This window comes from Aphis gossypii, chromosome 1, assembly GCF_020184175.1.
Source record: "Aphis gossypii isolate Hap1 chromosome 1, ASM2018417v2, whole genome shotgun sequence".
NCBI classification, from domain to species: domain Eukaryota; kingdom Metazoa; phylum Arthropoda; class Insecta; order Hemiptera; family Aphididae; genus Aphis; species Aphis gossypii.
The window spans coordinates 12,022,510-12,035,611 of record NC_065530.1 but is presented as its reverse complement, the minus strand read 5'-3'; the positions used below and the strand labels follow the sequence as shown (position 1 = coordinate 12,035,611).

The 13,102-nt window shown below is 34.3% G+C and overlaps 1 protein-coding gene across 1 annotated transcript in view; it reads left to right on the top strand.

Annotated features, from left to right (window-relative positions):
• Positions 1-12,773, top strand: part of LOC114122153 (transcriptional coactivator YAP1) — a 36,004-nt gene extending 23,231 nt beyond the window's left edge. Inside the window, exons 2-7 of the mRNA XM_050199397.1 lie at positions 7,775-7,953; positions 8,205-8,330; positions 8,842-9,026; positions 9,516-9,711; positions 9,900-9,997; positions 10,140-12,773. Of these exons, the coding sequence (XP_050055354.1) occupies positions 7,775-7,953; positions 8,205-8,330; positions 8,842-9,026; positions 9,516-9,711; positions 9,900-9,997; positions 10,140-10,232 (877 nt within the window). The 3' untranslated portion in view covers positions 10,233-12,773. The remainder of the gene's footprint in view (positions 1-7,774; positions 7,954-8,204; positions 8,331-8,841; positions 9,027-9,515; positions 9,712-9,899; positions 9,998-10,139) is intronic.
• Positions 12,774-13,102: the final 329 nt, after the last annotated feature.

Genomic DNA, 13,102 nt, shown 5'->3' with positions numbered 1-13,102 from the left:
GCTTATTACACATAAATATATATATATTGACATAATTATGCGGTTATATAACAACTAACAAGCTACATTATCATCACCGAAATTGGCTAAAATAATTATTTAATCAACTTTTTATGGTAATAATATTATGGTATAATATAGGCTACTCTACAACACGTTCGGTTCCAACATTAAAGTCGCTGGCCGAGCCGCTACGGCCTGCGAGGGTTGTTAGTATGAAGTAAGCACAGTCATTGAATACAACGACGACGTACTTCATATTAGTTTTAGACAAGTCATAATGAATTTTGATTTTTAAAACATTCGATGCGGTGAGCATCGTGTGGATTATGTATACTTGTGTGACGTCACGCGCGCTGCACTGTTGCTCGCCCTATTAATGGTGCAATACGGTGCAATGAGGGAAAACAAAACAAAAAAAAAAAAAACCAACCCAGATCATTAAATAAATCTTTCGGATCAGCAATCACACTAGTGTTCGGCGTAATTGCCGCTGTCGCCGAGAAGTTTTCCTCTGCAAGTGCAGCTCTCGGATTGTATAATTGATTTAAATTTAACACACGTAATTACTATCACTATATAATATACCGTCTGCGACGTATAATTTTTCCGCGGGTCACTCAATACGGACACGGGCCAGTGGCGAACGAACGCGTCGTGTGTACACGCGTACTTGAAAATATAATAATCGTATATAATATTATAATAACGTTGAAACTTCTTGGCAACCGTGTCGTCGTCGTTGTAATAATAAGCTCGCGTATACCAGCTCGTAATGTATATACTTACAGTATATTATACGTGTAATTTCTTTTTATTATTATTATTGAAGCTATTAGATTACCACCGGTAATTTATGTCGGGTTTCCATTAAAACAATTTATCATATTATCGGATTGTTGTTGTGTATAGTTTTATTATTATTATTATTTTGTATATATAATATTCGCCGCGTTTTTTTTTCTTTTCTATCTCTCAGTTGCTTTTTATCTTCAGCCGTTTACGCGATATGGCTCTCTTTCTCGCCATACATACGTCGCAATATCCCACCGTCGCCCGTCATCTGTGCGCAAAGTACACAACGACGCTTTGTAGTCTTTATACACTGCACCTCGGCGCTGGCTAATGCGAAATGCGCCCGTCGAATCGAAATCTTGTGGGAAAATCGCGGGACGGTGCCGTTTATCGCTGCAAAGTCTGCAGCCGCAAATATTATCATAATATATTGTAGTATTGCATTATTCAGTATTCACGTGAAACGACGCACACTCCAACGTCGTCTTCGTCGTCGTCCGGTCACGGGTCGCGGCGCAAACGACTGCACTATAGTTTCATATCATTTCTCGTCGCGTGCAGTATTAACAATAATCACGTAAAATATAAATTACAGATTTACCTGTTACCTAAGTTCGATAATTAATATATATAGAATACAACAGTGGTCGCGATGATATTATACTCGTTGCTGATAGACGAATTGTACCATATATATTAATATTTATAATAATATACAAAAAAACCGTATGAAAGGAAAAATAAAAATAGAGACAAACGAGAGAAACCTGTTAATTATTTTAATCTTTATTGGGTTACTTCATATCGTGTACTTGCGTGTATAATACGTGTTTAAAACAACAACGGTTCACCACTCTCGGGACGACCGCGCGCGCGGAGAAGGGGAATACCCATTGGGCGAGGCGTGAGTGTGTGTGTGTGTGTGTACGACCGACAAGACTTAGTGTACCTCTCGTGTTGGCTCGTATTATATATAATATAATATTCATGTACGTACTGATAAATAATATATAATGTGTATTAAAATAAATGTATTTGTGTATATAAGTATATTAAAGTGTACATAACACCATAATAATATAAAGTACTAGGAAATAATTTTATACTGCGCGATTATCCGTGATGATTCATTTAGCGGATCATTCGAAGGTTTCGAGTACGTGCATTATTTTAACTTATTTAATATTATATATTAATCTATTAGAAATAATATCATTACGTTCGTATAATATAATACGTATACGATCGTGAATTTATAAAGTGTGTTTATTTACTCTGTTAACGTGAGAACAATTTTTTGAGAGATATTAATAATAGGAAAAATCTTTGAAAAAAAAAACTGTTTACCGATTACGTGCGGCAATGACCGTCCAACGTCAACCCCCCGATGAGAGTACCTGTTGAGTATGACGTGTGCAATATAATATATTTTAACCTATGGTTGTATACAAAAACGGACGTCGCTTAAAATATTGTCGTACAACGAAACCGAGAAAGTATTGAAATACGTGCTTGTCGGGCGTGTGAGTGTATTATTCGAGGTTTTCATTCGAAATGTTTGGGCCAGTATAATTCGGTTCATCGGTTGTACATTTAGGGGGGTGGCCGTAGTACCAAACGCGTATAAATTGTATGGTATGAAACACAGAGTAGCGCTGTTATTAGGTATATATATATATATTATTTTGTGCTACCAATAATGAATCGCCTAACCCGCGGGCTCGCGCGTGCTGGAAGGGGAGGGTGCAATAACCGATCCTTTCACGATGCGCGCGAGGTTACGGCGCGCGTAAACGTATATACATAATATACGTACTAGTGCTTGGTTTTAAAAACAAAACGAAAAATCCGTACAATAGTTAAGACTTTGAAAAAAAAATATATATATAAAATAAAATAATAATAATAATCTAATCTCACCCGACACACGAATCTCGGCCTGCCAAACACGCATAAATAATAGTAATAATAATAATGTAATATTGTAATAACGCGTGTTAGTTTTGGTTATAATATACATGAAGGTGCAGACTACAGGTCGGAGAGGAGGGGGCCGATACACACTCCAATTATAGGTGTTGTCGTTTCCAAAACGTACCTACCTATATACTGCTATATGGCATTAATCGATATAATACACCTCATAAAGTTTAATCAGTATTACTGGAATATCGTATAATATAGTATTTGAAATGTACGGAAAGGATTAAAAGAACCGTCGCCGTCGTCGAACGGGACGACTATCGAGCGCAAGCCGACGAACCGGTTTCCCGGCTACGATATATATAATAATGGCCCACCACGGTACTACTACTATATAATAATACTATATATATATATATGCACACTGCCGACCGCACACGCCGCCGGTCTGGTACAGACGGATTTCTTTGCGACTTGTGTGCTGTTGTACTCTTTAGATGTATATATTATTATTATTGTACGTACAAGGCGGTCGGGTGTGAAGCTTTCCGCAAAACGGCAAAACATAACACTCTAAAATTCAACGTACACGTCGTCGGAGACGGTGATAATGACGTGTGTGTTACACTACGAGTGTTACAATCGTTTTTAAGTACCTATATTATAGTCTTGGTCCTCGCGGAGTCGGAAAATCTTCGGTTATGAGGCCAAAAATTTCATTAGATCGGTCAATAAAAAATAAATAATCGTCAGTATAAATAAGTCTTTTAACCGAAAGCCGCGAGTGTGAGGTAATACGCTACACTTGTACTGGGCAAAGGAGATAATAATATACTCGCTATTCGATATAGGTAAGAGTCCACGAATTCAGTCGATGAACAGCAGAGGCGCCTGTAGTATTCGGGCATATTATAAAATATGAACATAAGTATTTGTATATATATTCTACAAGTACCTAATACGCAGTGTCTTTCTGAGAATTCTACCGACCGCTTGTCGTCCGAGTCGGTGTTGTACTGTGTACAGATATCGCTTATAAACTTTTAAGTTAAAGTCACGAAATGTTCGAATTCGTCCACACCTGTTATTATTATATTATATTATGATATTATTAGTGTTACGGTTCGTATGAAATAATCTATGTACACGCGCTCAAACGTAAGAAAATCACGGCTCTCTTAATATATAACATGAGTCACGGTTTTTGTTTTCCGCCGCCAATAACGATAATAATATTATTATTGTGCGCGCCAACGATTATTTTAATATAATATTATTATTGCAATACACCTAATATTTGTGTCGAGTGTGCAAATCATATAAATCGCAAACAACGTCGTAGACAAACGAAGATAGAGTGCGGTAGGGGGTAGGTACTAAACATGAAGTCGTTTTTTTGTTATTTTTTTATCTCCGAAGGAAATGCCTCCTCGAATAACGGATTATAATATTAAATGTACATGTATTGTGTGTGTGTGTGCGTGTAATTTTTTTATTAATATAATTATTAGTGCTATACGATAAAGCTTTTTATGATTTTTGTGTGTGTACATAATGAAAAGGCGGTGGCTCTAAGATGAGATAAGGTTCCACATTGAAGGTCGGCTGCTTATCAAACCGCTCGCATGCCGAACAATAAGATGCCATTTTTATTTATCGTCACATTGTGTACTATTATTGTTGTTATTATTATATTTATTATTATTGTGTGTGTGTGTGTGTGTATGTATCGTTTTGTGTTGTCGTATACGTAAAAAAAAAAAAATAAAAAATAAAAAAACAACTGATTAAACGGAGCGCACACGAGTGTAGTTATTTATATTCGCGTCGCCCAAAGACCGTGGGAACGGTAAGACGCGACGGTGGCGACGACGTCGTCGACGGCGGTAGAAACGCCGCCGCCGCCGCCTCACGACGTTCGACGCAATGGAAGAAGACCTACTATAATATGTGAGATTGGAGAGAGAGGGAGTTAAAGAGGCTGCAGTATTGTATATATGTATAAGTGAGCGAGGGTGAGACGGGAGAAAAGCAGATCGACGAGCGTGTGAGAGAGAGAAGATTTGGCCCGAACCGCCGTCAATAGGGTCCGATTGTTAGCGAGACAATATTTACGAGCTCGAAATGTTGACCGTGTGAGCACGTCAATGATAATTGATAACCGTGTGCGTGTGCTGTTCGCGCGCGCGCGTCTGTTTTGCCGAGTCGAACGGATTTACGTATATTTATTGGGTCGCTTCGTAAAATATATATTTTTCGTCGTCTATAACATAAACGTCTCACTATATACTCCACCGTTGACCCTTGTCGTATATAATATATTATAATATACTTATTAGTCGTTATTATAATAGTCCTCGACGACGGCGTCGGCGAGAGCGGTCTCGTTTCGGTCTAGAAGGCTTGGGATTTTGTCCGGGTCGTAAGGATCACGCGGGTTTCCCTCCATCGAAAAATTTGAAAATTGTTTTATAATAACACGCGACATTGCTACAATGTCATAGAATATGTCATATTTTAAGTTTTGTTATGATCGTATGCGTGTCATATAGTTGTTACGTACTTAGGCGTGTGTCTATAGTGTCTCGTAAATAAAGTAAATTTTAGACTATGTGAGAAAAATTATGTCGAAGGTTCAAAACTTTCTAAAACGCTTCTGCAAGACCATCGATAAACCTAACCTAAACGATACCGCTCGATTAGAGAATATATAGCCGCTCAGGACAACACGGGATACAATATTATATTTTTATTATTATAATATTAAAGTCCACCGTATAGAGTGTTCAAAAGATCGACATTGGGCCGGAAAACAGCAAATCGACGGTACCCACCTGCTGTTGTAATAATATGATATACGACGTACAGTGTGTGCGATGAAGGGAATATAGGCCAACGTTGAAAGATGTAATGTATACCTATTACGATGATTTAAACTTTACTCGTTCGATATTATCCATCGACCGTGCGTTACTCGTGAATCGTGATGATTCATATTATACGAGTGCATCGACACGACACGGATATTAAAAATGCATAATATATTAAGTCGAATTCGGGCAATCGATCGTCTTCACTGCACGTTATACGTTATTAGAATGCGACTACATAATATTGCAGAGGTCCGAAAAGCTTATATACCACCGCGGTCGGTCTGTGGCCAAATTCATTTCCCGACGTTATTTACTTAATATCATTATACGAAAATATGTGCAAATATAATAATAACATCGCCGACAAAATATAAATAAGCGTGTGAGCTTGTCTGTACATTGAATTTATTCTGCAAACATATTATATTAAAATCGACGTTCGACGCGTATGTATATATGATATTGTATAAAACGTGTACTCGTCTGTTTCGTGTGGGCGTCACTTTTGAGAGCAATATCAGACGCGCCGCCAATAATAATAATATCATCGAAAACTCGTAATTCATAATATTATTGTAAATATATATATATTTATATTATTTAACTGCTGCGGGACGTTAGCTGCTGCCGTATATTATTAGTACTTATATATATATTATATACGCTTGCCAATATATAATATACCCGGTCAGTGCGCCTGTAATCTGTACGTACGCAGTGAATGATAATATATTACATTATGTGTACTATTTACACAAAATCGTAATGTGTATGTGTGTACTGCACAGAGGTACCTTTATGAGTAATTATTATGGTTTCAGAGTTCAGACAACGGCAATAATTCGAAATGTACGTTTATATTTTTTAAATAGTGTAAATAGCTGGCGCGTGTACCGATATATATACAGCTTTATTATGATGTATAACTGGCGCCTGTGTATTATATAATGTAATATCATTATGATATATGTACGTGTATATTATTATACATGATGTATGGGTTTACATCGTTTTTCCGTCGGCGCGCGCGATCGTATCAAAACATAAACTTGGTTAACGCGGTTTTTTTTTTTTTTTTTATCTGAAAGTATACCTATGCATGAATGTATAACGTGCACTTAATAATGCCGTGTCGAGATCTGTAGCAGATAGCTGTAGACGATCGTCGGCGTCACTGATTATTGTAAATGTATTCATAAAAAAAAAAAAACAATGAGCATTTTTTCTCCGGTATTCTAAAATTATATCAAACCGTTTTTCGAACACGCATCCGCGGGAAACCGACGCCTGCGTCGACCAGTGTAAATCTTACGATATTATAGCTTACCCTCCCGCCAGTACTCGAGTCAGCTTAAAACTCCATCATTAAAACGGTGACTATATTATAATATCGAATATAATGTTGTACGCATTCGCCGGATTCGCGTACTTACATTATTATTATTAGTTTGATTTTTGTAAATAATATGCCAAGTATCCATTTAAATATAAATAACGTGTTATTATCGTTTATAATTAGTTTTTGCAGTCGATAGCCGCACTATTACGTGTATGCCCGTCTTTAATTGAATATTATAATATTATGATATTATTAAAAAAATAATAATAATATTAAATATGATCATATAATTATAATATTCGTATATATGCATTTGATTTATATATTATACCTATTATGCATACACACACATTTTATGTAACTATGCTCAGCTCGTTATTGCAAAGAATTACGTCGATTTCGCAATATTAAATAAGTCTTATAGGTACGAACAAATATACTTAATTTATTATTCAAAAGTCCGACAATTTTATTATTGTATTTGGGCTGTGATATATTATTATTGTGAGTTGTGACTAATCCGTCGACGGCATTAAACAAGGTTGCATGTCTGGTATTTATATTTTATGCGAGTCTAGCTAGGTATAGTCCTTGCTTGAAATTAATTATCTGCACCCTACAGAAAAGAGTAGGTATTTTTATGTAATATTCAGAATTTTATAAATTTTTTTTTCCGAAACGGTCTCATAGGTATAAAAAGCAAATTACTTCCCAGTACTATATTTTTATAACATAAAAGCCATATCAATCAACCGCCGATTGGCGGCATAACAACATAATATTATTTTACTATAATTATTTTGTCACAAAAAAGTCTAAAGTTGAATCGTTTTTGTTTTTACAGTCACCTCACCAGAACGACCCAATGGGAAGATCCGAGAAAGAGCTTGGCTGCTCAGGCAGCGAACCAACACCAGCGCAGCGCCGAACAATTACTAAGTCCCGGCAACGACAGTGGATCTAGCACGAACGCCACCAGCACACCCACGAACTCGCCACCGCACATCCATTCGACCCTCCAAGGTAAATTTTCATTCGCTGTATTTCTTTTATATCGTAATATTATTATATGTATATTGATATTATATCATATTATTATGATGAGGTATTTATAATGTTATGAGTAACATATTTTATAAGCTTTATGAGTCTATAATATCATGACGTGTACCGTGCGGTCGTCGCTAAGGAGATCCACGAACGCAAACAAAAACTACCCAGCTCAACTATTTTAGTCAACTTTTAACCCTATATTGTGTTTGTATATATTATAGGAACTAACAAAAACGTGACACTGGGACCGCTGCCGGACGGATGGGAACAAGCTGTCACTGGGGATGGAGAGACTTATTTCATAAACCACATTGCCAGAACCACATCGTGGTTCGATCCGAGAATACGTAAGTATTACGTCTTAATTATTAAATTATCTATTTATACTTTCGGCTTGCCGCTTGCGTATTGACTAGTTGAGTAAATCGACATTAATGTAGTCTGTTTGGGCGTACAAGTATTAATGATGTTTATAGATCAATTAATTTATAATATATATTATTATATAATAATGTAAATTTTCATAATATTAAAAAAAAAAAATCCCATAACATAGAGTGTAGGACGTAGGTACACAATTAAAAAACTCTAAAAAAGATATTGGTAGAATAATATTGTATTCTTCACAGTAAGTATAATACAGTAAAAAATAAATAAAATAAAATCAGATAATGCACATCCGAATCCTTATCGCTTACACGGATACAAATAATATCACTCGTCCAAACAGACTATTAATATTTTAGTAAAAATTATTTCACTCACTAAAATGACCACCGTCCATGTGCAACTTGTTGTAACAATTCATACAGGAACTACTGTGTAGGTATATAACATTTAATATGTTCGTGTTTACAGCCGTTCATTTACAAAGAGCGCCAACGTCGGGCGCCGTGTTGCCTTCCGGTTCAGCGTCGTGGCTGTTGAACGGTGCTTCCGGTTTGTCACAGTCACTCCAAGTCACTCAACAAAAGCTCAGGTTACATTCACTTCAATTGGAACGTGAACGTTTAAAGAGTCGCCAACAGGAAATTATCCGTCAGGTAATAACAGCAGCCATTAGTATACTGACCTATAGACTATATAATATTACGATGATACATGTGATCTATAGAGATCTGTAGCTACAAGCTACAAGACCTAAATCATTGGTGCATAAAGTTGAAAGGGGAGGGGTCGCTAACATTTTAAATGTAGATTCACTATATAATAAGAATATGTTCAGTGCTAGCTTTTATTATTTTATACACAATATAGTACATTTATTCATATTTTTGGAAATTTAATAATAAGACCATATTTTCGAATACATTTTCCTATGCCGTTTAAAAAGAGTTTTGCGGTGATTTACAAACTTCTTTTTATCGGTGCCTAATGGCTCCTTGGTGGCGCTTATGTACCGGTGTGAGACGACCTGCAGTGACGGCGTCGTTGCGTTGGAAAACGATTGATTCGATCGGCGGCGTTTAAAATATTATCGCACTGTCATGTGATTATAATGTATTAAAATATGTGCGTTTTTGTGTGCGCAGCAAGATCTGATGTTGCGCCCAGGTCAGACGAACAACGACCTCGACCCGTTCCTATCGTGCAGCAGCAGTAGTGTAGATCATTCGCGGCAAGAATCGGCTGACAGCGGCTTGGGTCTGGGAAACAACTACTCACTGCCGCATACTCCCGAAGACTTTTTGTCGTCAAACATGGACGACAATATGGACTGTACTTCAGGTAAGGACCAGAGACTTTTTTTCGTATAATAGATACATATATAAACAGGTATAGGTATACGATAAGTCGCATTATTGTTGCTATTATTATTACAACAATATCGTAACCTGACCTAACGGTATTTATTTTTTTATCATTAATATTTTGTTTTGTTTCCCTTTGTTCTGGTACCTGTTGTATACGTACAGAGAGCGATAATCCGGGTCCTTCATCCGACATGTCGGTAGTCGATTCACAGGAAATGGCCACGTTGGATGTCACCGACGACTTAGTCCCGTCGCTTCAAGTAAATACAATCAACTTACTATAAAAATTATTGAATTGCAATAATAATATATAATATGTAGTGACCTATAGCTGTTGTGGCCAAACTCACGTGCAGTATATTATTGTAATTGTTTGTTATATATATTTTTTCTTTTTTCCAGTTAGGGGACGAATTTGGTAATGACATTCTGGACGAAGTATCATTGTTGATCGACCCGAACAATAAACCAGGATCGATTTTGACTTGGCTTTAAAAACACGTCTCGCACATTAACTGTTTTTATAAGTTTTTTCTTTTTTTTTTTTTTTTTTTAATGTCACCCTCATTAAGAAGGTTAAAAATTATATTATATAAATATATATTTATTTTGTGTGTGCGCGTACGCGTTCACAAGATATGTTTGTCATATTAACCTAGTCTAAGAAATATGAACGTATGTATTGTATGTGTGTCGAATGACGTGTTAAAAATTTTGTATGACGTTATATTATATTATTATATTAATATAATGTAGAGTATATCACCCCGGCTCGGCGGTGTTATTGCGCGTGTGTCACGTAACCGATTATCGATTGTTCCGATTTAGGTGTGTATTAGATTATAATAAATATTATTGTTATCAAAGACCAATGCACGTAAGCACTGGCGAATCGGATTATAAAATAAAAACAAAACTCCATAGTATAGCTTGGAGTTTAAATTTCGAAACATATCGTGGTCGAAAGTATCGCCGGCTCTAACCCCACGCCAAGGCGTACACGCAAAACAAGCATTTAAACGAATTATTTGGCTAATCGTGTAGGTATTATGTAATAGTAGTGGACAGCTCATTTATATCGACGGAAACTTCAATAGATTTGCCGTTTTATTTTTTTATTTTCGTTCACTGCCAAAATGAAAAGGGTTAAATTTTACAGGGTATTATGACAATTTTTTTATTTCAAACATATATTAAACATAATATTATGTAAGGTGATTATTTTTAATACATATTTTTCAATTTCTCTATAAAAATAGGTACAACAAGACTTTTACAAGTACTATATTCGCACTTGTCTCTAAAACGTCCGAACTTATTCATACATTTTCAATGTCCATAGACTTTTATAACTTGCAAATGACAACAAATTAATGTAGGTATACCATATAGATACATACGACATAATTTTTAACGAATTTACATAATTAAAATTGTCGTTATCGTCTACCTATATCAAATGTGAATAGATATATAAATTAATTTTTTTCTGACCAATATATTGAAAGATTTGCATTGAAAGTAATTATCCTGCGTGTACGCGTACTATATAATATTATGTAGGTAAATATATTTTTTTAATTTAAATAAGTATGACAAATTGTGTGTGTTGTGTATTTGCGTTTAAATAACGCTAATTATTAATACGATAAAATTTTTTCGTACTGATCAAAACAACGAGTGCCTTAAAAAACTTAAGCAATATTTATGTAACCGTCCTTATTTGTTGAATATATATGTTGAATGCGCGGAAACGTTTTATTTATCTTGTTGACAGTATTAAGTTTATATTATTATGTATTTTTGTTCTCATAATATATTTTTTAAATTATAGAGTTGCAAATGACAATCGTACTTAAGTTCTCGCTACGAGCGTATTTATCCACCTAGAGTGGAGCGCCATACGGCAGCGAGTTATCAATCGACCCTCCCCTACTCCTTTACTTTTACAATAGCACACTTAAATTTGCTCGTATAAAATTTATTCTTGTGCTTCATGAATCATTTTGTAATAGTGCAGGTAGCTGTTTAGGTTGGTAATGATGTTTTTATTACGAATCAACTGTAAATAATAATATTAGTTATGAAAATAATTATAATAAGATTGAAAAAACAACAACAAAAAACCACCATCATGCCACCAAGCATGGGCTATACATGAAGTTGTTGTTATATAGGTAGTATAAATAAATATATATATATATACATTCATACATTTATTATGTTTAGTTAAATTTGCTCAACTGTGAAGTTGGAATATTATTTCGATTATCTATATTAAAGATGTACTTCTTTTTACGTGTTAAGTTTAAATTAATTGTATGTTGTTCATAATGTATTTCAAAAATTGATAATTATAAGTGATAATGTTAGTAAAAATGAAAAAATAAAAAATAAAAAAAATGGAGCTTTGAAAATATACTTAGTTGATCATTAGTTGTTCTTTTTGACATCGTTTAAATGAATTATTATACCTATGTTTTTTTTTTTACTAACTCTAAAATTTACGTTTTAATTTTAAACCATATATTATATTAATAATATTAAGACTGTTTGTTCTTTATATAAATTATTATATCAATTGTGTCGTATATTATGTACATTTATATTATTAGAAGTTGTAAAATTTTATGTAAATGTGTGTGCAATTCAGCCCTATATTTATCTAATAATATTAATAAAAACAAGAAGAAAATAATCCGACCATGATATGAAACCATATTATAATTATTATTAATTGTGTATAAAAATATAATCGTATAATGTATAGGTACAGACGTTGAAAGAATGTTTCGACAAACCGCGAATATATCGTTTTAGCAATATAGTCTATTATATATTATTATAATATATTACTTCGTTTGTGCCGAAAATATACCGTATATTATACATGCCTGGCATCTAAATTATAATGTATATTATAAATATATATATAAATAATAATATATACGTTGGAGAATTATGTGCCTATTTTTGTAATGTTAAACAAATTTATATAATATATATTACAAATAAATGTATTTTTTTTATTCTTAATGCGTAATCCGTTCAGATTTAAAACTATACCTATATTCCTGCGTTTTAGTAACTGATGATTTTTATAGTACCTATTTTATTTTAGGTTTAATTGCTTAATATATATTGTAAATGTTACAATACAACCCGCAGTACCAGATATCAATAACAGTAAGAATTTAGATTTGATCACAAATGTATATTTGAAGTACAACTGAGTGACAGTGAACCGCGATGAACGTGTCGAATTTTTATTCTGCAGGCAACGTTACTGAAACTACTATAACAGTATAACACTATACTGACTACAACTAAACTATACTTATAGATGTACAATTAATATATATTGT